The sequence below is a fragment of the Homarus americanus genome, unplaced genomic scaffold (assembly GCF_018991925.1).
Source record: "Homarus americanus isolate GMGI-L3 unplaced genomic scaffold, GMGI_Hamer_2.0 scaffold5589, whole genome shotgun sequence".
Classification (NCBI taxonomy): domain Eukaryota; kingdom Metazoa; phylum Arthropoda; class Malacostraca; order Decapoda; family Nephropidae; genus Homarus; species Homarus americanus.
In genome coordinates, this window is record NW_024736650.1 from 2,519,274 (window position 1) to 2,544,690 (window position 25,417).

Genomic DNA, 25,417 nt, shown 5'->3' on the forward strand with positions numbered 1-25,417 from the left:
ATTCAGTTAAAAAAAAAAAAAAAATAGAAAAAAAAAAGCTGCTGCCTATCTACCTATTGGACAAACTAGAATCGTTCCGGACCACAGAATGCCGGACTAGAGAGGTACAACCTGTATTAGTGATATAATTGTTTCAGCTTATCTCTCTTACAGTGTCTTATTTTAAATGTTTTTGTTTTTTCAGGTCGTGGAGTTTCTTTTGGACATGGCAGAAGTTAGTGTAGATGGTGAAGACAATGTGACTGGAGAAACAGCTCTTACAGTTGCTGCTGGTGCAGGACACACAGTAATGGTAGCAGCCTTGCTGAGAGCTGGAGCCAGTATAACCAAAGCAAACTCGCGAGGAGCATCTCCACTCACTTGTGCCGTACGTAACGGCCATTATGAAGTGGCTAAATTACTCCTCAGTCAAGGCGTTGCTGTAGAGAGCCCAGATGCTGCTGGCCGCACACCTCTCATGGTTGCTGCTGCGGAGGGACATCTAGGCCTTATGGAGTTGCTCATTTCACGAGGTGCCTCTATAACTCGAACTGACAGAGAAGGTCTTTCCCCACTTGGCTGGGCCTGCCTGCGTGGTCATGTTCATGCTGTCCAATATTTAGCTGATTGTAATGCTGACTTGAATCATGCTGATAAGTCTGGTCGTACACCACTCGATCTTGCTGCCTATCAGGGTGACCCCATTGTGGTACAGTTCCTACTTGACAGAGGAGCATTGATAGAACACGTAGACATCAATGGTATGAGACCCCTTGACCGTGCCATCAGTGCTCGCAATGCCGCAGCCGTGCAGTGCTTCCTGCGACGCGGCGCTAAGCTGGGCCCTGCCACTTGGGCAATGGCTGCGGGCAAGCCAAATATTTTGTGAGTATAATTTTTTATTTGCTGGGTAATTTTTTTTAAATATAATTAGGGCATGGCACAAATCTTTGCTTTCTTAACTTCCCTCTTATGGTTTCTCTTCCCCACTTTGTTCTCTAATTTCTGTTTTTCTTGAGAACCGATCCATGGAAGTTGTTGTCGAGGGATTGATCTCTTGCTCTTTGTCTACCAATAGTGATGTCCCACAGGGTTTTGTTCTTTCACCTACTCTCTTCCTCCTTTTTATCAATGATTTACTTCACACTCGACTAATTCTATCCATTCTTAGGCTGATGATTCTACTCTTCATTCTTCTTCACATTTTCCGCTTCTCCTTAACTCTCAAACTAAATCTGTTTCTAGGGTAAACTATAATATCCCGAGTGATTTACGTCCCATGGGAAGTACGTGTGTACTTACATAATCAGGCTTGAATTATACATAGAGAAAACAATATATTATTTGAATTTATTAGTTTTGATTTGTACAAAAAACTTACTCCATATAAATATCATTACCATCTCTGAAATATTTATCATTTCTAACTGAAAATATTATGACAAATATGATAATCTTGGCAGCTTGGATGTACTGGTACCATCAGCGATGCCCCCCAATAATTTGATTTAACGCCACGATCCAGGTCCCGTCGATGCTGTTAAATCAAGGTTCAACCTTTACTGTACAGATTTCTGTATATGTTTATCTTCATTTACATTATATCAACAAAGGTACACACTGTACCTGCACATTATATCAACAATTACATAGCACAACATTAATAATTTTTATTTTTAATTAATAACATTACTCTGTCATAATGGGCTTACCAACTTTTCTCCTGACAGGGTAATGTTACTTAACAAGCTTCAGGAAGATGGAGTGGCACTGTGCCGCAAGGGCCGTTTAAAAGAGGCTGCTCACCGCTTCTCATATGCTCTCCGCAAGCTGCCCACTGGAGATCAGGGTGAACACACTGCCACCTTCACTCATCTCCGTTTACATCTCACACTCAATCTCTCTCGCTGCAAAAGAAAAATGAATGTAAGTTTTCAAATCTATGTAACATGTTGGAATGTACTGTACACTCTGATGTACTGTACACTCAGATGTACCATATACTCAAATATACTATACAGGCAGTCCCGACTTACGACGAGGTTAAGGACCCGAATCCAGGTCGTAAGTCGAATTGGTCGTAAGTCGAAACTGCAAAAAATAATACATAGAAAATCTAAAATGAAATACAGTACAGTAATAGTAATCAATAATGAAGAATGAATACAATGTTACTGTGCACTTACCTTTAATGTAGTCGGCTGAATGCACACAGGGTCCCCATAATTTTGTAATTAAACGTGGAGACTACATTAATTGGATGAAGCAGAGGAGGAGACAGGGCTGGGTGGGTCATTAATGTTGCTTTCTTCAGACAGGTTTACATACAGGGGATACTTGCTTGTTGAAGGTATTGGATCATCTTTAGGTAGTGAAGCAGCAGCACTAGTGGGGCATGAGGAAACAGCAATGGGGGACTTCTTAAAATATATGTCCAATTTAGACTGCACAATTTGCCTTTTCTTTTCATTGTAAATCTCCCTGTAGCAAGCAAGTGCATCTTGGATCATTCTGTCAACTTTTGTAAAATGCCCAACATTTTGATCCAGTTCGTCAAACATTTGCATCCCCTTATTAATAGTAGCAAATGCCTCTGCCATTTGTTTCACTGAAAACTGTTTGGGGGATGCAGGTTCTTCTTTTACATTTTGACACTCTTCTTCCTCTGCAGTTTTCTGTGCATCCAGATCAATAAGGTCCTCGTTACTTAGCTCTTCTGCTACAGTTTCAACCAACTGCTCAACATCTTCATTATCAATTTCTAACTCCAGCTGTTTACCCAACTCCACTATCTTGTTACTAATCTCAGAAATTACTTCATCTTCATTAAATCCTTTGAGACTGTTCACATATCTTTTCAGGATTTTCTTCCATATTCCATTCATGCACTGACCTGTAACTTCATCCCTTGCTGCAGCTATGTTCTTTATACATTTCAAAATGTTGTAGTCCTTCCAAAACTCTCTTGAGCGTTTTCTCACCTTCAGTAGCAGCAACAGCCTGAGCGAAGGTCGTACGTAAATAATATGCTTTAAAAGCAGCAATAGCACCTTGATCCATGGGTTGGATGATAGAGGTAGTGTTAGGTGGAATGTAGACTTCCTTAACATCGGGTGCAGGTCGTCCATGTGTGGTGGGTGTCCCAGAGCATTATCTAAAATAAGTAAAATCTTAAACGCAATCCCTTGTTGCAGACAGCACTCCTTGGCTCGTGGAATGAAACAACTTGGGAACCAATTCTCAAACAGTACTCGGGTCATCCATGCTTTCTTATTACTGCAATAAAACACTGGCAGTGTGTGCTTGCTGACATGTATAAAAGCCCTTGGGTTCTCTGAATGATATATCACGAAGGGCTTTATCTTGAAACCAGCAACATCCTCCCCCCAACAGAAGTGTGATTATTTTCCTTGAATGCCTTGAATCCTGGCATGCTTTTTTCCTCTTTGTGGATGTATGTCCTTTCTGGCATGCACTTCCAGAATAATCCAGTTTCAGCCACATTAAATATTTGCTCAAGCAAATAATTTCCCTCCACGATGACACGATCTAGCTCCTCCTTAAAAGCTTCGGCAGCACCCACATCAGCACTTGCTGCCTCTCACTCACCTTTACAGTGTGCAAACTGTAACGTTTCTTAAACCCTTGGAACCACCCATGACTTGCTGTGAAGTTTCGGTCACACTCATCACCGGCCTGCTCTTTCAGGCTTTCGAAAAGGCTTCTTGCCTTAGCCTGTATTGTTAGAAGGCTTAAGGGTACTCGCTTTTGTATCTGATCTTCTATCCACACCACAAGTAATTTTTCCATCTCGTGAATAGGACCTTGTCTTTTTTTCGTTAACGTTCCCTTTATAGGTGCTGATCCTTTCACCACCTCACGAATTCGTTCCTTGCCCTTCAAAATTGTCGATATCATCGAGTGAGAGAAGCCAAGGTCGCGTGAAATGGTTGTTACTGTTTTTCCATTTTCATATTGCATTATTATCTTCATTTTCATCTCAAAAGTAATTGACTGTCTCCTTTTCTTCTGAGCACCACCGGAACTCTCACTTTTACACTTTCCAGTCATTCTAAAGGGAATTAGAAAAAAAAATATTGTCAGTACACAGCGCGATCACTACCGACAACAACGACAGTCAAAACACCAACTGAGCGCTCTACGGCATGGACGATGTACACCACTCGGCGACCCAACCCACGCGACGCTCTCGTACGGGACAGAAACGTTTCGGTCCTAGAAAATACGTACGTAGTTTGAAAACATTTTTAGTACGACTGAGGCGGTCGTATGTCCAGATGGTCGTATGTCGAGTAGGTCGTAAGTCGAGGACTACCTGTACTGTACACTCAGATGTACCGTATACTCAAATATACTTTACATGCAGATGTACTGTACACTCAGATGTACTGTACAGTATATTCAAATATACTGTCCACTCGGATGTACCATATACTCAAATATACTGTAGGTCGTAAGTCGAGGACTACCTGTACACTCAGATGTACTGTATACTCAAATATACTTTACATGCAAATGTACTGTACACTCTGGATGTACCATATATACAAATATAGTGTCCACTGAGATGTACAATCAACCAAAGATGCATCGACCTCACCTGGGCTCTCATACTCACAATTTTACCTAGCAACACTTGGTGAAGGGAGGCTGTATGTAATGACGATTATGATTGATGGATCTGTTTTTGGCTGTGTCACTGTCAGGATAAATATTAAACAATTCAAAGGTAGAATTTTTATAGTAATAAACTATTCATTGTTATCCAAGATTATAACAATTTTCAAAATGTTCATATACTGTACAGTAGTACCCCGCTTAATGCGGTCAATTGAACCCACAGGGTACCGTGTTAAGTGAAAACCGCGTTAAGTGAACAACAGAACATATGGGATTAATTCCAATAGAGACTGGCCGGACCCCCAAACTCCACTTTTTGACGACAAATAACTATGTTCTAGTAAAAATAACATCTTAATTTTATGATGGTACATGCACACAATTAATACTTAAGAGAAATAGAGAAATACAGTCGCCAAGTTAATGTCCATTCAAATAATGGACTCGACTCCCTCCCCCTCTTCTCACACTACACTCACTGGCTCTTCCCTCTCTGAGAAATTTTTTGGGGAAAACCACTAAATTTTAATAAATAATACCTCAAACTAAAGTTAGGATAATATAATTGACATTGCTGGATTCCTTGTAAGACCAGGAATATTTTGAATATAAATGTCATATATTTTGCACAAAAGATAACATACAGTGGGGTATGCTATAACGAATCTAATTGGTTCTAGAACCTTGTTCGTTATAGCATTCGTTCGTTATAGGATTAATCCGTTCCAGGCCCCCAAATACAACCACTTAACACTGAAAAATCTTATATAAAATTGTAAAAATTGTAAAAAAGTGCATAAATATGCATCTAAACCCCTGAAATAAAGAATATCATTAATATTTGTAATAAAAAAACAATAAATTAGAAAAAAAAAAATTAAATAATGTTCGTTGTAGGAGTTTCGTTCGTTATAGCATTCTCAATTTAATAGGTAAAACCGTTCTTTATAGGAATATTCGTAGTAGGATCCGTTCGTTATAGCATACCCCACTCAGTGGGGTATGCTATAACGAATCTAATTGGTTCTAGAACCTTGTACGTTATAGCATTCGTTCGTTATAGGAGTAATCCGTTCCAGGCCCCCAAATACAACCACTTAACACTGAAAAATATAATATAAAATTGTAAAAAAGTCAATAAATATGCATCTAAACTCCTGAAATAAAGAATATCATAAATACTTGTAATAAAAAAACAATTAGTAATAAAAAAACAATTAGTAAAAAAAAAAAAAAAAATTATGTTCGTTGTAGGAGTTTCGTTCGTTATAGCATTATCAATTTTATAGGTAAAACCGTTCGTTATAGGAATATTCGTAGTAGAATCCGTTCGTTATAGCATACCCCACTGTAGATCCACCAATCACAATCCTCATTACATACAGCCCTACTTCACTAACTATTGCCAGGTAAAATTGCGAGTATGAGAGCCCAGGTGGGGTTGATGAATCTTTGGTTGACTGTACCATACAGTCAGAAGTTAATTTTATATTTTATTGTGTATGTTATGTAATTTTTTTTCTCAAATGACGAATTTTTATTTATTTATTTATTTTTTTTTTTAATAAAAAGCAGCCCATGTGATATCCCCATTAACCGGAATAATTGGTGCAGAGCACTTCCAGGAATGAGAGATTTCCGGGTAACGAGACGACTCAAAACGGGAAAAAAAATTCCTCATCCCTGTAATTTCCCGGGTAACGGAAAATGTTCTCGGAATTTCCAGAAATTGCCCATTAACTCATCTCTCGAACCTGGAAAAATATCCTTCATCCCCGGAATTTTCTGGGTAACAGAAAATTTTTCTCGGAATTTCCAGAAAATGCGCCTGATTTTCATCTCTCAAGCCTGGAAAAAACTCCCCCATTCCCGGAATTTTTTGGGTATCAGGAAAATTTTCTGTGAATTTTCCGAGAAAATTTAAATTCCGGCTGACGTAGAGTTCCGGGTTTGAGGGATTCCGGCTAACGGGGATATTACTGTACTCCCAAAATTCCCAGCCAGGAACACACCTCTTCTAAATTCATTTTTGTCCAGATGGAAACTCAAGTTTCTTATACAGTAACACAATTTTGCTCATCTAAAGGGTTTTCATGAACATAACCTTTGCAATAAACAAGAATTATCTGCAGCAGTAATATTACAACCTTTGCAATACTCCAATTCTTCATGGATTTTGTTGTCTCCAGATATTATTTAATAAGTTGATACATTTTCAGGAAGTAGAAGAGGCTATCCAGCTAGCAGATGCTGCCCTGACGATAAAGAGTGACTCTTATGAAGCCTACTATGCCCGTGCCCGGGCGAAACGAGAGGCCAAGTTAGTACAGTATACTGTATCTAATTTTTGTCTTCAGATCCATTGCACCTTTGGTTTCATTCCTTAGCATTATAAATAATAAGCAAACTCACTCATTCACTCTTATTGTTGCAATGGATGTGTTCTGCTTCAGAAGAGAACAGAACATGTTACACAACAGATGTGTTCTGCTTCAGAAGAGAACAGAACATGTTACACAACAGATGTGTTCTGCTTCAGAAGAGAACAGAACATGTTACACAACAGATGTGTTCTGCTTCAGAAGAGAACAGAACATGTTACACAACAGATGTGTTCTGCTTCAGAAGAGAACAGAACATGTTACACAACAGATGTGTTCTGCTTCAGAAGAGAACAGAACATGTTACACAACAGATGTGTTCTGCTTCAGAAGAGAACAGAACATGTTACACAACAGATGTGTTCTGCTTCAGAAGAGAACAGAACATGTTACACAACAGATGTGTTCTGCTTCAGAAGAGAACAGAACATGTTACACATCAGATGTGTTCTGTTTCTGAAGAGAACAGAACATGTTACACATCAGATGTGTTCTGTTTCTGAAGAGAACAGAACATGTTACACAACAGATGTGTTCTGTTTCTGAAGAGAACAGAACATGTTACACATCAGATGTGTTCTGTTTCTGAAGAGAACAGAACATGTTACACAACAGATGTGTTCTGCTTCAGAGGAGAACAGAACATGTTACACAACAGATGTGTTCTGCTTCAGAGGAGAACAGAACATGTTACACAACAGATGTGTTCTGCTTCAGAAGAGAACAGAACATGTTACACAACAGATGTGTTCTGCTTCAGAAGAGAACAGAACATGTTACACAACAGATGTGTTCTGTTTCAGTGTGTGTCAGAGCATATTTTATAACTTGGTATTGGATGTTAACAATGACAAGGTTAGGGGCAACCATGCCCCTTGTGGTCCAGGTGAATATAATTTACATTGCTGGGATTCTTGTAAGATAGTGATTTATTTGAATACCTGTATAAACAATCTATATTTGCAATAGACATGACAATTTAAGTACCATAATCATTTAGTACATGTACAGTACAGGTTTGTTCCATTGTTAACCGAGGGACCACTGTATTGCAGTGTACATATACTGTATAATATTGACTAAATTCACTAGATAACCTACACAACTAATGGTTGGTAAAACTTGTCAAGTAAGTGAGTGTCAAGTCTGTCAGTATAAGTGGCACGTGTGAGTGCTTGTGTCCCTCATCATTTGAGTCCGTTTTCTCTCACTTCAGGACGCCTGGCAGGCCTAGGATAACAGTCTACTGTACTTGCAGGCTTAGGATAGCAGTCTACTGTACTGGCAGACCTAGGGTAACAGTCTACTGTACTGGCAGACCTAGGATAACAGTCTACTGTACTTGCAGGCTTAGGGTAGCAGTCTACTGTACTGGCAGACCTAGGATAACAGTCTACTGTACTGGCAGACCTAGGATAACAGTCTACTGTACTGGCAGGCTTAGGATAACAGTCTACTGTACTGGCAGACCTAGGATAACAGTCTACTGTACTGGCAGACCTAAGATAACAGTCCACTGTACTGGCAGGCCTAGGATAAGTCTACTGTACTGGCAGGCCTAGGATAACAGTCTACTGTACTGGCAGACCTAGGATAACAGTCTACTGTACTGGCAGGCCTAGGATAACAGTCTACTGTACTGGCAGACCTAGGATAACAGTCTACTGTACTGGCAGACCTAGGATAACAGTCTACCTAGGATAACAGTCTACTGTACTGGCAGGCCTAGGATAACAGTCTACTGTACTGGCAGGCCTAGGATAACAGTCTACTGTACTGGCAGGCCTAGGATAACAGTCTACTGTACTGGCAGACCTAGAATAACAGTCTACTGTACTGGCAGGCCTAGGATAAGTCTACTGTACTGGCAGACCTAGGATAAGTCTACTGTACTGGCAGGCCCAGGATAAGCTGTACTGGCAGGCCTAGAATAACAGTCTACTGTACTGGCAGGCCTAGGATAACAGTCTACTGTACTGGCCTAGGATAAGCCTGGCAGACCTAGATAACAGTCTACTGTACTGGCAGGCCTAGGAGTCTACTGTAGGATAACAGTCTACTGTACTGGCAGGGGATAACAGTCTACTGTACTGGCAGGCCTAGGATAAGTCTACTGTACTGGCAGGCCTAGAATAACAGTCTACTGTACTGGCAGGCCTAGGATAACAGTCTACTGTACTGGCAGGCCTAGGATAAGTCTACTGTACTGGCAGACCTAGACTAACAGTCTACTGTACTGGCAGGCCTAGGATAACAGTCTACTGTACTGGCAGACCTAGGATAACAGTCTACTGTACTGGCAGGCCTAGGATAACAGTCTACTGTACTGGCAGGCCTAGGATAACAGTCTACTGTACTGGCAGGCTTAGGATAACAGGGAAGAAAGTTTTTGAGAATCTTCAGTTTTCTGAGATCCAGATTTTGGGGTCTGTACCAATACAAAATTATTTGAAAATTTATATATTTTACCTTATTGGTGTATGCATGATGATGGCTGACCAACATTTTGAAGTTTTTGCAGTACAACTTTACTGTAGGAAATCAAAACAGTAGTAAACAATAAACTAGTTCATAGAAAAGCTGTCTGCATTTCTCGTGCACTACAATATTTTTCCTACAAGGATAATTTTTGTTCTCCATCAGGTACAGGTTCCCTGGAGTGAATTAAGTTTAAAAAGGAATTTTATATGCCAGTTGTTCATTTTTCTTTACTGTACTGCACTTCCACTGTTGTTAAGCATGGATGGATTGGTACAAAAACCCTAGAGAATGGGTTATGCTTCTTCCATTATATGAAAGAAGAATTAATCTAAGATTATCAAATGACATTTCAACTGTGCTGTAATGTACCAGTATTTAACTCTTAAGTTCTTACACACAGAAATCTGCAGGAGGCTCTAGAAGATGTGAACGAAGCTGTAAGATTGGCTCCCCAGACTCGTGACGTACGTCGTGTTCTTATCAAGATCCGGGATGAGATGCAGACAGAGCTGGACACCTGTGCATCCACCGACCTTGCACAGCTCCGTCAGCTGGCAGCCTCTGTTGACACCCTGTCTGAAGCTGACCTACCTATGACTTCCAGCATTCTCTCTGAGTCTGGGTATTCCTCCAACATCTAAAGAAAACTCTTATATCCTACTTAATGGCTCCTATAACAAGTCATTTCGTTTCATGAGAGGATGGTCAACCACAAAATTATGCAGACCCTCTGAATTTAGGAGTCATTAGTCTCCCAATACCATCAAATTGGGGAGAATATTGATAAGGATCTGATTTAGAATTTGCTTGCTAAGATTCTTTACATGTGTGAACATATTTCAATCCCTGTGTAGCAAATATCTGAGCCAAGATGTGTCCAGAACTGACTCCATCATGACCTTGTTTCCATATATTTTATTTGGAGATGAAAGTTAACCCTAATAATTCCATTTCAAGAATTCCACTTGATATGAGATGTACCCACAAGATTCATGAGCCTTTTGGAAGAAGATAGGATATTATCACTGCAGTTCCCATTATTTCTCCCATAGTGCTTGTGCTTCTTTGTTGTCTTTGTAATCTGTTGCATTTAAATGCCCCTTTTTATCCATAGTATGTATTTATTTTGCTACTTACAAACTATTTTTTTTTCAAAAGGCTCATGTTAGTGGACACTTTCTTTCCAGATTGTGACTGTATATCCACACTAATGGTTTGAAGACCATTTGCGACTCACCTGAAAAAGCTGGTTGAGTCTCACTGAACACCTTGCTGAGACTCGCCTCACATTGACCTCTTGATTTGGACTCGTGTAAAAAAATGGAAGCCAGGGCTCTAGCTTCATTGTCCTTGCAAATATTTACATAATTTGGCTCTTACTCTGGCTCCATATGTAAATGTGATGTGTCTAGCAATTGTGATCCAAGTGCAACCCTTCATTAAGCTTTCCTTTTCTCAGAGAACTGACAAAATTAAAATGTGAAGAGGTGCACAAGGGCTTAATTGCTGCTGCACATCGCTGTTAAGGAGAGTGGCTAGACCAGCGTGTAGACCCACCAGCCCACTAACATCTGTAGTAGGTGTGCTCACTCTTATACCAGTGTTGCCAAGGAAAAGAGGCAAAATGAACTCCATTATTTATTACGTGACAAAGTTCTTTAATTTCTTATAAAATACATGTTATTGTAGTAATGCGGAGGAAGACATCCATAATTAATGACTATTTTATAATTCATAGCTCTTCCTTTTACTTGGCAATACTTCACTATCCTGCATGCCTAAGTCGTGGCTCTAACATCCTTGAGAGTACTGTACCATTTGTCTTAGTCACCAAGTGAAAAAGTCAGTGCTTGTGGTACTAGAAAATTAAAAATTAAATAAAAAGTGTGGTTATACCTAGATCAGTATGAAATCTTGAATGTGTGACAGTATGACTGTATCTTTTTATATGTTTGATGTTGAAACTTTTTGAATGACCAAGTATGACAGGAGGATGTATTTTAGTGGCCCGTTTGCTTGTGGTATGTTCATGTCCTATTATGTTACTACTTTGTTCATGGCATCACAGAGTAGATGAAGTAATATATGAATCTGTCTGTGACTTCGTGAACTGGTTCATGTTGGAGGGAGGCATAACATAACTGGTGTGATCACTTCATTATTTCTAAACAATCACTTCATTATTTCTAAACAAATCTAAGCAAACGTTTATATATTTTCTCCATAACATTATTTAAATGTTCTTAACATTTTTGGTGTATCACTACTACCATCTAAGCATCCTTTAAATATCAAAGTGTCCTTATTAATGTTGTATAAAGTGTCTTTATGTGTATGATTAGTGTTACATGTGTATTGGCCTTCTGTGTTGTGCCTCCATCCTGTCCCCCCCCCCCCGGAGTGTTCCCTTGTGAGTACCGCTCGTGACCTGGCCAGGAGACAGAACCAAGTTGACGACAAAGAACCTCGGGTGCCTAGGCTCCACACTAACAGTTTGGGGCTTCAGCAGTGGTGTGTTTGGGAGAGCCTTGTGCATCCTGATCGGTTTCTGCTTGTGTTGGTTCCTCCTCTTGCCAGTAAACAATTGGCTTTCCTAATTGGTCCTACAACTCCCACACTCAGCAATAGTCAACTGGATAGATCAACTCCGACATGGCCCCAATCATCACAAAAATACAGGTAGACCTCTTTAATTGTCAAAGAGGACTTTACTGAGTGTGCAGACACCATTCCTATATGTTGATATATAGGAAACTTAGGTAAGTAGTTGAAGACTACACAGTGTTATTGTGTAGTAGAACATGGAAAAATTCCATGTGTTTTTTGGGGTCGTCGGTTTACGTTTACTGTGTGAATTCTTTTAAATTCTTCAATGTACAGTAGACATTAACTAAAAAGGCATAGGGATAGATATGTATAGAATGAATGATGCCCATGGCGAAAGTTGCTAGTCATTTTAATAGAATTAAGAGTGATGGTGAGGACAGGCATATTGCAGGATGAAGCTTGTATAATGACTGTATAGTGTACAAACACAATAGCCATATAATTGACCATTTTTTATTTGTGTTTTAGAATTTAAGGAAGGAGTTTTTTCCTCAATGTATCTCATATTTGACTCCCAAAACATGCAGGATTTGTAGAATATGGTTCCAGGGGCTGTCTGTTTGAGTCCCAACTTGGTACAATGGTTCCAGAGGCTGGTTGTTACGAGTCCCCTGGTACAATGGTTCCAGGGGCTACGTGTTTAGGAGTGTCCCCTGGTACACTTTACAAAAAGTTCTGAAACAGCTGGGCACGACAGATTTCAGAATGAGTACTATGGCTTGTGTCATCTCAGAATGGTTGGTATGCCTGGTTACAAAGTGACTCAGTATTTCATAATAATATATGTTGCTCGTCTTTATAGTATTTACAGGTGAAAAGAAATAACTTAATTAGCATAAAACTTCCTCTCAGCAATGTTCAGATTTCTCAGTCATTGTGTCATGTTGTATGACTCTTGAAGTGTTCAAGAACTTTTTGTGGCAAGTGTACAATGGTTTCAGGGGCTGGCTGTATGAGTGCCCATGGTACTGTAGTTTTTATTCTGTGAAAAACTGTAGTAATTATATACAGTAATCACATGTTATATGATCTTGATCTCTCTACATTATTCTGATCATGTATGCTGCCAAATTTCATATTGTAATGTCTCTTCCATATGTTAATAAATGGTCTGCTATGCAATAAATATATCGTGGTGAAAAGTGTATGTGTATCCAAATTTAAAACTTTCAGTCTGCCAATAGTTGCTGGGATTTCATACAGGGTCAGATTAGGTTAGAGGAACTTGTGGGGCTCCCTAGGATCCTCTGGGACCTCCTGACAACCTCTAAAACAATAGTAGGCAACCATTCTACTTGTGAGTGGGGCTCTCAAGATGTTTTCTTCGACCGTTACCATCACACATCAAAGAATTACATCAAAAATGCACCGATCTAACCATTTGTTGAAGTTTGGATAATTATTATGTATTTTTGTTATTGTGTTAGGGATTTATACTAATATTAATTTATATCCATACAGTGTTTCCGTACTCCACATCAGTAGGCAGTTAATCTATGATCACCCTGAAGTAGTGAGAAAGTCATACATACTACAGGTTGACTACCCTTTATCCGAAAACCGAAAAGCTCTGAAAACCGAAAGTTTTTTTTTGTGGGGCATTTTTTTTTTAAACAGGAATTAACCCACCCGGGCATAGATCACTGACCCACATCAGGGCCTGGGGGCGAAAATGTTATAGTAATAATAATTATAATAATTATTCATAGTAAATAAAATTTTTAATAAAAATACACCAAAATAAAATAATACTGTAACAATAATAATGATAATAAAATATAATAATACAATTAATAATAATAACAATATTACTGTAATAATAAAATAATAATAATAAAGAAATACAAGAATGAAAAAAAGATCAAAAGTGAGAAACACGACCTAGACCTATGAATTATTATTATTAATATTATTATTATTATTATTATTATTATTATACATTTTATTATATTTTCGCCCCCCAGGCCCTGATGTGGGTCAGTGATCTATGTCCGGGTGGGATAAGGGATTGTCAACCTGTATATACCTAATGCCCAGTTCCCACTCTGTAAAAGTGGGTTGGTGATAGGAAAAGTATCCAGTCATAAAATATACTTTAAATCTGCATGATGGTGTTGTAGGTATTCGTGGTATAATGTCTAGCACTCAGGATGGATGGAAACTCTAATGTGGTTTTCTTGTATAATATAAGTTATATGATTTACAGTCTGGTGCTGGAGGTGCCGTGTGGTGAGGAGCTGCTCAGTAGAGATGTTCGGTGAGTAGCGTGTTGAAGGAGGTAGATGTGCAGGAGCTTCGTTAGAGAAGATGTTGCCTGTTGCTGGCCTCCTGGTTGAATGAATGCTGACAGCGTGGAGCTTGCTGGAGGAGGTGTTGCGTGTTCAGGAAGATGGGCCAGAATGAGAGAGCTGGTTGGTGAGGACGCTCAGAGAAGGACAGCTGGTGGGTCGCCATGCTCGCTGGCGGGAGCGAGGACCGCCAGGCAGGCGAGGAGAAGCGAGGGCCGCCAGACAGCGGCGGAGGAGGAGGTGTTGCTTGTTGTAGAAGTGAGGCCCGAATGAATCTCAATGGAGAGACAGAGCTTATATACCCAGCAGCCGTGAGTCCTCTATGAGTCATGTTGGGAAAACCCGAGAAAGTCGCCGGTCTTGGTTCCGTTGTTAGGTAATGGTAACATCTGGTGTCGCCGCTCGCTTGGTTGCTAGGATACGGCGGCACATCGGAATGCGGATACGCAGTTGTAGGGGAGACGTCCACTACAATACTCCCCCTTCCCTCCAGGCGGTGTAGGAGACTTGTTGTCTGTAGAGTTGCTTAGCACATGTGAGGCAGACCGGGCGGTGCATGCCTCATGTGAGACAACGGCGATGGCGTGAATGAGCCGATCGTTGAAATACAACTGTCTAGACACACACTATCTGTGGGAGAAGGGAGAAAAAGGGTGTGTGGAGGCGATGAATGTTGTGCTACCCTCATGACAGGTACAGGGTAGTCAGATGCACCTGCTGGGGTGTGTGGGCCTGGGTCAGGAGCAGGGGCTGCGTCAGCAGAAGCGGATTAGGGCTCGTGACAGCAGCAGGGTGCAGGACATTAGCAGGGAGTACCTGAGGGAGAAAAGAGGGTGTGTGGAGGCGATGAATGTTGTGCTTCCCTCACGACAGGTACAGGGTCGTCAGATGCGCCTGCTGGGGTGTGTGTGGGCCCGCACTCAGGAACAGAGGCCGCATCAGGGGCGGCAGGGGTTACTGCTGGGCCGGGGTCGGCGTCTGAGGCAGGACGGGTGTGCTGGGGTCGTCAGGATGTGGTGCTTGGGGCAGGAAGAGGAGCTGGTGTCTGCTTAGAGTAACAGAGCTGCTTCTGTGTGGATACGCCATTCTTCTATGCTGCTTGAAGACTGGGAGCGTGATCAGTGTCTCCTCCATCCTGTGTGAGTGCTAATCTCCGGGAGTCACCATTTGTAGGAATTCGTGGTATAATGTTGTCTAGCACTCAGGATGGATGGAAACTCTAATGTGGTTTTCTTGTATAATATAAGTTATATGATAGACAGTCTGGTGCTGGAGGTGCCGTGTGGCGAGGAGCTGCTCAGTAGAGACGTTCGGTGAGTAGCGTGTTGAAGGAGGTAGATGTGCAGGAGCTTCGTTAGAGAAGATGTTGCCTGTTGCTGGCCTCCTGGTTGAATGAATGCTGACAGCGTGGAGCTTGCTGGAGGAGGTGTTGCTTGTTCAGGAAGATGGGCAGAATGAGAGCTGGTTGGTGAGGAAGCTCAGAGAAGGACAGCTGGTGGGTCGCCATGCTCGCTGGCGGGAGCGAGGACCGCCAGGCAGGCGAGGAGAGGCGAGGGCCGCCAGGCAGTGGCGGAGGAGGAGGTGTTGCTTGTTCAAGAAGTGAGGCCCGAATGAATCTCAATGGAGAGACAGAGCTTATATACCCAGCAGCCGTGAGTCCTCTATGAGTCATGTTGGGAAAACCCGAGAAAGTCGCCGGTCTTGGTTCCGTTGCTAGGTAATGGTAACATCTGGTGTCGCCGCTCGCTTGGTTGCTAGGATACGGCGGCACATCGGAATGCGGATACGCAGTTGTAGGGGAGACGTCCACTACAGTGTCTATAACATTATGCCATCAGGTAATCATGACTAACCCGTACAGGCATGGGTAATGCCTATAAAATGATGATGATTGTCAAGATATTTATGCAGGAAAGTGGTTTTCTTACCATAGGGTTCAGATACCTTCACACTGGTTACTCACCCAGGAGATTATGGTGTATCACTCCGTAGAAATTCACTCCGTTTCATAAGATAGGGATCACAGATACAGGCAGATAATTGCACTTACGTTTATTTGACACAATTCCGTACACTGCACTTATAATTTGCATGGATAGGTCACTCATTCACACCACAATACCTTAAATTTATATGGGAGAGTTTGTCAACCTGGAGAATTGACCATTTAGATTTACTAGGCCAGCCTGGAGTATTCTTGTAGCAAACAGGCCTTCACCAGTGATCACTTTCTTTGCAGGATGTATTAACTTGTTGCTAGATTTAACAACAATCTTGGGGATTTGCACACACAGACTCACAGCAGTGGTAGGACTGTACTACCCCTGTTCTTAAGTTTACGGAGCAGGAGGTCTAAGGCTCACTGGCTAAAATGTGGTTTTGGGCTTGAGACACGATGAACAATACTCCACTGTCTCAATCGCTCTCCCCGCTCCTCCCATAGACTAGCTCACATACCCACTAATGAAATAGTGATGATGAAGAGTCGAGGCTCGCCTGGTCTCTTATCTACAGTGAACAAACATTTGAGTTTGGGTTGCGTGGGGTAGGCCCAACACAACCTAAGACAATCGCCCCTATTATGAAAATTTTTTCACCGGAGAATAAAAATTTAAGCACTCATATACAAGCAAGAGAATGCCTAGCCCAGACACACAATTCGACATTCACACTGGTGTGTGTGTGTGTGTGTGGGGGCACTAACACTGCAATGTGATGTAGTCGCCAATTGCCACCGAGGGAAAACCGCAACATTTATTTCAGACTTTCAAGCTGGAGGAAAAATCTGAGGCGAGGGTGACAATTCCGAAGCAATAGTTCATGCTAAACATAAGCACGCTACATTTACGTTACAGCAACGTGTTGTGTGGTGTAGGGTATGTAGACATTGTTTAGGTGATGCAGGTGTCGTGTTATGTTCTTAAGTGCAAGCAAGCAAAAATCGCGTTATAGCAAACAAGCGTTCGCGTTATACAAATATCGTTCCTAATTCATAAATCGCGTTAGAGCAAATTCGCGTTATCAAAACACGCGTTATAGCAGAACTCACTGTACAACATTTGTAAAGAATCATAATTAATAAACAATGACATTATGTTTTGAAAACGAACCTTAAAGTTATTAATATACTGTACTGTACTCTAGAAAAAACTAAATAAACACATATTCAAAATTTGGTTTGGGATGGAAAATGTGAATCTGGGCCATAGTTTTGAGAGGTCCTGTACCGCCGACACAAATGGGATGTCACATTAAACACAAACGTTTACATAAATGACCACTTTTATAGGATTACTGTACAAGTGCACTTAAATACAAGTCCTCTAATACACTCGACTTGTATACCCGACGACGCGACGTGAAGTGACGACGTCGATCTCCCCTCTCGCGGGTCGGCGGCGTTTCTCCGTTAACGGAGTCTGAACTTGCCATGGAGGTGTGTTGTTGGTCCTTGAAGTTTCCTGGAAATGTGACCATTAGCTATATAATACACAACACTGTAAAACTATTATATTATAGGCAGGGATTATTTGACCAGTACTTGGCTACTGATCATAACCTCAAAGGAAGTAATGCTACTGGACCTATGGATATACATCTCTTTATTTTTCAAATTTTGGTGTTATTTTTCTTGAGTAAATTTCTCGTGTTGGTTAAAAATAAGTTTTGTTTAACTATTTATATTTGATATAACTTGGTTATATATTAGTGTATTTAGTGAATTATTTCTGTGTGATTGAGTTTGATACAAAGTATACTTTTATATTTAATCTTTGATTACTTGCTTGTTCCAGATATCCGAGATCTACGTGGAGTAACTACTGGCAATGTTTCAGTGGTGGGATGAATTGAGTTTCGCTCTAGGTGAAAGTGGACCAATCCAGCTTCACCCACGGCACAGTGACCTACCTACCTTAGTTATGTGGGCAGCTAAGGACGAACCCGACTATAGTGGGGATGATTTAGAGGAGCGCGAACTGCTGTATTTATTTAACTACAGATATGATCAACATACTTCTACAGTAAACTTGATTTTAACTTTAAAACCCCATTTTTTAGTTCCTTTAATAACGGTTTTCTGGGGCGTTTTAGACCAATTCAAGATAATACCAATAGCCAAGATCAAAACAAGTCCAGTAATAGTCGACCAGGAACTATACCCACACGACACTGAAGGCAGGATGCTTGGACTAAAACTAACAAAAAGAGGATATATAACATACTTAAAAGATAAAGAACGACAGGCAAGAATAAGATTATCAAAAATAAAACGCTTTAAGAACCTTAGCATTAATAACAAAAGAAAGATTTATATAGCCCTTGTCAAATCAATTATGGACTACCCACCCATCCCATTGAACACTCTTAGTAAAACGAGCATTAAAAGGTTACAATCAGTACAAAATATAGCCCTCAGATTTATATATAACATAAAATATACAGACCACATCAATAATGAACAGCTACACAAGAGAGCAAACCTCTTAGCAATCAATGTAGATATACACAACAAAGCTGCAAATATTTGGAAAAAAGTGACTGAACTTAACACAGAAACATATCAAAACTGGATAAATAATATAGACAACGAAGAATCCCAAGAACACAGTTGGTTTAAATCAGCCAGGAAGAAAGTAATTGAACCATCTCCTGCCCCAATATACACATAAAACATTAATAGAGAGAATATAAGATGCGTGACCTACCAGCTCCACTAAGAGCCTGGCAGACCTCGGCATGCAGTGTATCTTTAGACGAACATCTTGGCAAAAAAAAAAAAAAGTCCTTACCTCACCTCTCACGTTGTCTCCACCAAGTCTTCCTCCTTCTCTCATATCTTGTCTCCTTATCTCAATTCTCTCAATTATTATCAAATCAGGAGAGAATGAGTAATTGTTGTCTTAATTATCACTTCCGGGTCAAGGCTGTACTTGACGTATAGTAACATTAAATAGATAAACAAATGGAATTCTTGGATCAAAAGCTCCGCCATGTTTACATTTGAGTCAAATGAAGACTGAAATAATTATTATTTTTTACTTAAATTATTAACAATTATTATCTATTAATCAATTATCTTATTACTTATAATAATAAATAATCTCTAATTAATTAATTATATAACTTATTTTTATAAACTACATTTATTAGATATTAACTACAACGATAATTTGATCATAATAACAAAGGGACCAATTATATAAACGTATTTTTCAATAAATTTTCTTATTTTTTAAAGAATTTTTGACAATTTATAGATTAATTATATTTACTTATTTTTGTTATTGATATTGTTGTCGATAAATTGTCTTAATATGTAATTTAACTCAACTGAGCGATTTATATATATATATATATATATATATATATATATATATATATATATATATATATATATATATATATATATATATATATATATATATATATATATATACGCTGATAACCACAAGGAAAGAAGAAAACAAGAAGTTCCCAAGCGCTTTCGTGTAATTCACATCTTCAGGGGTGAGTACAGACTAGAGAGAGTAATACAAATCAAGGTGTATATATGCAGAGGAGGGTGAGACCAGGTCCACAATGGTCAGGTATTAGGTAATGACCCTACTAATCTTTAAATGGCACACAACGGTTGGTGGTCAGGTGACCCGGCCTTCTCACCTGATCAGAAATTTTCTTAATTACAAAATTGTCCAGCTTGTACATGGCGTTACTCAAATTCATGTTGAATGCTTCGGTATGTTTAATAAGACTAGATTCTATGATGTTCCTACTGTCAATTGAATTACATGGTAATATTGAGGAGGCATTATCCCAGTCAATGCAATGCTTGTTATCCCTCAAATGAACAAACAGAGCATTGGATTCCTGGCCTGTCCTAACACATATTTGTAATTTGTTGACCCATGAGCCTTGATGTGTCAGGGGAGGATATTAGATGTTCTCTGTAGTGTACTAACACCTGCCCCGCCAGTGCTGGAAACGTATAACGGTGCCAACTTCAGGCAGTGAGACACACTGAGGCTTATTACAGTAAAATGTTCAGCTTTAGGGATCAGTTCTACTAACAAGGTCTGTGTTGTGTTGTAGTCGACACAGATGAGTAGTATTTTTATGTCACTTTACCTCAAGATGCAAAGAAGACAAAGTGAAGAAACAGCAAAAAAGTTTGATGATGGTGGAAGAAAAGGACTGAGACTCTACCTCCGCCTAACACACATAAGGTAAACTAGTTGTTTTGTGATTCCAGTGATTCCCTTACTACTTCCCTCCATTGGTCCTCTTACTACTTCCCTCCATTGGTCCTCTTACTACTTCCCTCCAGTGGTCCTCTTACTACTTCCCTCCATTGGTCCTCTTACTACCTCCCTCTATTGGTCCTCTTATTACTTCCCTCCATTGGTCCTCTTACTACTTCCCTCCATTGGTCCTCTTACTACTTCCCTCCATTGGTCCTCTTACTACTTCCCTCCATTGGTCCTCTTACTACTTCCCTCCATTGGTCCTCTTACTACTTCCCTCCACTACTTCCCTCCAGTGATTCCCTTACTACCTCCCTCCAGTGGTCCTCTTACTACTTCCCTCCAGTGATTCCCTTACTACCTCCCTCCAGTGGTCCCCTTACTACTTCCCTCCATTGGTCCTCTTACTACTTCCCTCCAGTGATTCCCTTACTACCTCCCTCCAGTGATTCCCCTTACTACTTCCCTCCATTGGTCCTCTTACTACTTTCCTCCATTGGTCCTGTTACCACTCCAGTGGTCCCCTTACTACCTCCCTCCATTGGTCCTCTTACTACTTCCTCCAGTGATTCCCTCCCTCCATTGGTCCTTTACTACTACTTCCCTCCATTGGTCCTCTTACTACTTCCCTCCATTGGTCCTCTTACTACCTCCCTCCATTGGTCCTCTTACTACTTCCCTCCATTGGTCCTCTTACTACCTCCCTCCATTGGTCCTCTTACTACTTCCCTCCAGTGGTCCTCTTACTACCTCCCTCCATTGGTCCTCTTACTACTTCCCTCCATTGGTCCCTTACTACCTCCCTCCAGTGATTCCCTTACTACTTCCCTCCAGTGATTCCCTTACTACTTCCCTCCAGTGATTCCCTTACTACTTCCCTCCAGTGATTCCCTTACTACTTCCCTCCAGTGATTCCCTTACTACTTCCCTCCATTCCCTTACTACTTCCCTCCATTGGTCCTTACTACTACTTCCCTCCAGTGATTCCCTTACTACTTCCCTCCAGTTCCCTTACTACTTCCCTCCATTGATTCCCTTACTACTTCCCCTCTTACTACTTCCCTACTTACTACTTCCTCCATTGAATCCCTTACTACTTCCCTCCAGTGATTCCCTTACTACTTCCCTCCTGTGATTCCCCATACTACTTCCCTCCATTGAATCCCTTACTACTTCCTCCAGTGATTCCTTACTTTCCTCCATTGAATCCTTACTACTTCCCTCCAGTGATTCCCTTACTACTTCCCTCCATTGAATCCTTACTACGTCCCTCCAGTGATTCCCTTACTACTTCCCTCCTGTGATTCCCTTACTACTTCCCTCCATTGAATCCCTTACTACTTCCCTCCAGTGATTCCTTACTACTTCCCTCCTGTGATTCCCTTACTACTTCCTCCAGTGATTCCCTTACTACTTCCCTCCATTGGTCCTCTTACTACTTCCCTCCATTGGTCCTCTTACTACTTCCCTCCAGTGATTCCCTTACTACTTCCCTCCAGTGGTCCTCTTACTACTTCCCTCCATTGAATCCCTTACTACTTCCCTCCAGTGATTCCCTTACTACTTCCCTCCTGTGATTCCCATACTACTTCCCTCCATTGAATCCCTTACTACTTCCCTCCAGTGATTCCCTTACTACTTCCCTCCATTGAATCCCTTACTACTTCCCTCCAGTGATTCCCTTACTACTTCCCTCCTGTGATTCCCTTACTACTTCCCTCCATTGAATCCCTTACTACTTCCCTCCAGTGATTCCCTTACTACTTCCCTCCAGTGGTCCTCTTACTACTTCCCTCCAGTGATCCCCTTATGACAAAATATACAGTACAGTACAGTACCTGTACTAAATTAAAGTACTCTACTGTGTGCCTGTCCAGGATAAAAGTCTGTATAAGTGAAGATGTTAAGAACTGAGGATCAGTCTTATGGTTATTGTCTCATAAATATAAAATTACTGATAAATTTAGTGAATATTAATTTTCGATCGTTTAATATGATGTGGCTGGAAATGTGTAAATACTCTCTTCATTCGTTATTACCCACAGCATTCACTCCTATAAGAGATGTGTTCTTCCAAAGTTGGGTGTATCTTATCGCTTCATACAATCTAACAAAACGTCCCTCCTGAAATATAACTATGCTGTACTGTGCTTCATATTTACATGCACACACTTGCTTTCAGGATGTCCATTTCCCCCACTTTTATTTCAGCCCTCGCCTTATCCTTCCATCTGGGATATCCCCTCTCCCTACTTCTGTACTATGCTTCTACTCATCACTGGAACAGACCCTCTTCCTTATTTATGTTTTTCCTGTTCCTACTATCATGAACATTGTTCTCACACATGCTCTTCATTCTCGTCTATACAGTAATGTTGATTCAATAATTATCGTTGTACATCTCAATTATTGCCATTTTTATATGGAACTCTGCATACATTTAAATATTCCCACAATGTTCCTCAAAATGCTCAGACCAAATATAACTTTCTCAAAATAAGTACAGTAAAGTATCACAATAGATCAACATTAATGTAAAAGGATATCCATGAAATAGAAACATATTTTTTTATTCTATCTTAATGCAAACACATTCTATTATACATTAATGTACAGATTAAATAAATTATAAACTTTTGTTATTTTTGTTTTAGGTGCGTGAGGCCAAGAGTGCCAAGCCTCGTACCTAGTGAAGCAAACATGGCGGACTTGGAGTGTAAAGAACCATTTGACAGTCCAGGAAACAACTGGCTGAGCCCTTGGTAACACATTTAATAACAATATTATATCAGATATATAATAATTATAATGCCAAGTGCTTATTATATATAATATTGTGGCGAGATAAAACGAATTTAATGGTTAATTTAGTAGATTATGTTGGGTCGTCGTCAACACAGGTGTGGGGTCATCAAGCACAGGTAGTGGAGTCGTCAAGCACAGGTGGACATACTGTATCGTGTTATTTATTATCCTCTATAACAAAAGTCATGATAACTAACCATATTTCTGTTGTTTATTACACAAGAAAAAGATTCCTAGGTGAATTTTTACTTTCTGACAAAAGGAAGGTTAATCCATTGACTGTCCGCAGGCCATGTTTACCTGAGGTTATACTCCTCACTAAGCCCGTGTTTTCTCTTCATTTCCCTATAAGTTAGGTTAAGTTTGGTGGGTTGGCTTTTTTGGTATAAGAATAAGTTTTCTTTCGTGTGTACTTTTGGTGTTTGACTCAAATCTGACCTTCATTTTTGTGCATATATAAACTACTAATAATAATATACACAGGTACTGCAGCTGATTGTTAGCACCAAGGTGCACACTACTCTTGTTAGGTAAATGAGATCCTTCCCAGGGATTCATACCTGGACTATTTCTGTGTCCAGTATCATTAGGTAGCGACCGTGAGCTATATGTAAAGCGGCAATAAATTGACCAACCGGCAATAGTTGTGCATCTACATGACTAGACCTGCATTCACTGAATCGGCTATGAGCCGATCATTGGTAACAGTGAAAGCTTGCACAGAGGCTTCAGTTGCATGCATGTTAGTTGATTACTTTTTTTTACTGCTGTTTAAGACGTTCATTCGTTTCCCTAGTTTAGCTACATCTTCTGCAGTTGCCGTACCAAATAGGGTGTTACTTAATAACTCGACAAAATTAAATAGACCACGGTTTTTATGAGAATGAACATTGTTCCTGACGTCTTCAGGAGTCGTGGGCAGCTTTCCCTCCAAGTGCATACACATTTGAGTAGACGCTTCATATAGGCGTTATGAAGTGAGATGGTAGACTGTTGTTTGAGATCTTGTGTACTTATAGCTGTTTCAATGTGGACAGCTATTGACCTCAGGCATATATCACTAAACTTTGGTGCTGGTACTTGACAGTTACGACATCTTCCACTATAAGTACTTTGCTCAGTGGGGCAACTAAAGCTTTGGATTTGATGATGTTTGCTGGGGATGCAGCTGTTGCCACAGCGTTCCATGCCAACAGGAGTAGCGATATCCAAGCCATGCCTGAAAGGGGTGAGGATAATTAATGTTTTTTGTTTGCTGATCACAGTTTTTGATGATATTTATTGTCTATTGTTGTGATGTATTGTTTATTGTTGTGTTGAGCAACTGTCGTAGTAGAAGTAGGCTGTAATTAACGGACATTAGGGGTCCCTACTAAGTGTCTGCTAACTTTTATCATTCTATCTACATGAACTATGTCAGTGACATTTGTCGTTGGGTCAACTACATGAAATTTGTTTCCATGTTCTTTTCCTTTAATCAGGTAGGGACCTGTGAATTTAGGCAAAAGTTTTGATGTACGTTCCGGTGCTTTTGTCGTTACTGCGTCTCCTATTTTTGGAGTTACAGGCTTGGGTTTTTATGTTGCTTGCAGATCATTTCAGCACGTGAGGCTGTTAAATGCTTTTGTACTTTTTCATGAATGCTGTGAAAACATTGATTTGCTTCTTGGCATGGTCATCCATGTTGCATACAGGTTGTGGGGTTCCTGCTAGTTGATCATAGAGCAAGCATCTTTTGGCACCATAAATTATGTAGTATGGCTATTTTCCTGAAAAGCTATTGATAGATCCATTGATGGATTCTGCTACTTGTGGAAGCCAGTCCTTCCAGGAACTGTGCATCGGATTCACCACGTGTCGAAGAATCTAAAGAATTTTACAATTTGTACGCTTGACGAACCCATTTGAGGATGGATGCAGATTTTGCAAAAAGGTGCCTTTTTGGGTTTGGTTCCTGTGGTAGGGTTGTCCCTTAGAACTGGTTATGGGCGCT

At 40.4% G+C, this 25,417-nt stretch overlaps 1 protein-coding gene across 6 annotated transcripts in view; it reads left to right on the plus strand.

Annotated features, from left to right (window-relative positions):
* LOC121872272 (protein TANC2-like) overlaps nt 1-13,231 on the plus strand; it is an 82,877-nt gene extending 69,646 nt beyond the window's left edge. For all 6 annotated transcript variants that reach the window (XM_042374938.1, XM_042374941.1, XM_042374939.1 and 3 more), the window contains 4 exons: nt 185-864; nt 1,710-1,905; nt 6,840-6,940; nt 9,883-13,231. In XM_042374938.1, the coding sequence (XP_042230872.1) occupies nt 185-864; nt 1,710-1,905; nt 6,840-6,940; nt 9,883-10,123 (1,218 nt within the window). In that variant the 3' untranslated portion in view covers nt 10,124-13,231. The remainder of the gene's footprint in view (nt 1-184; nt 865-1,709; nt 1,906-6,839; nt 6,941-9,882) is intronic.
* Nucleotides 13,232-25,417: the final 12,186 nt, after the last annotated feature.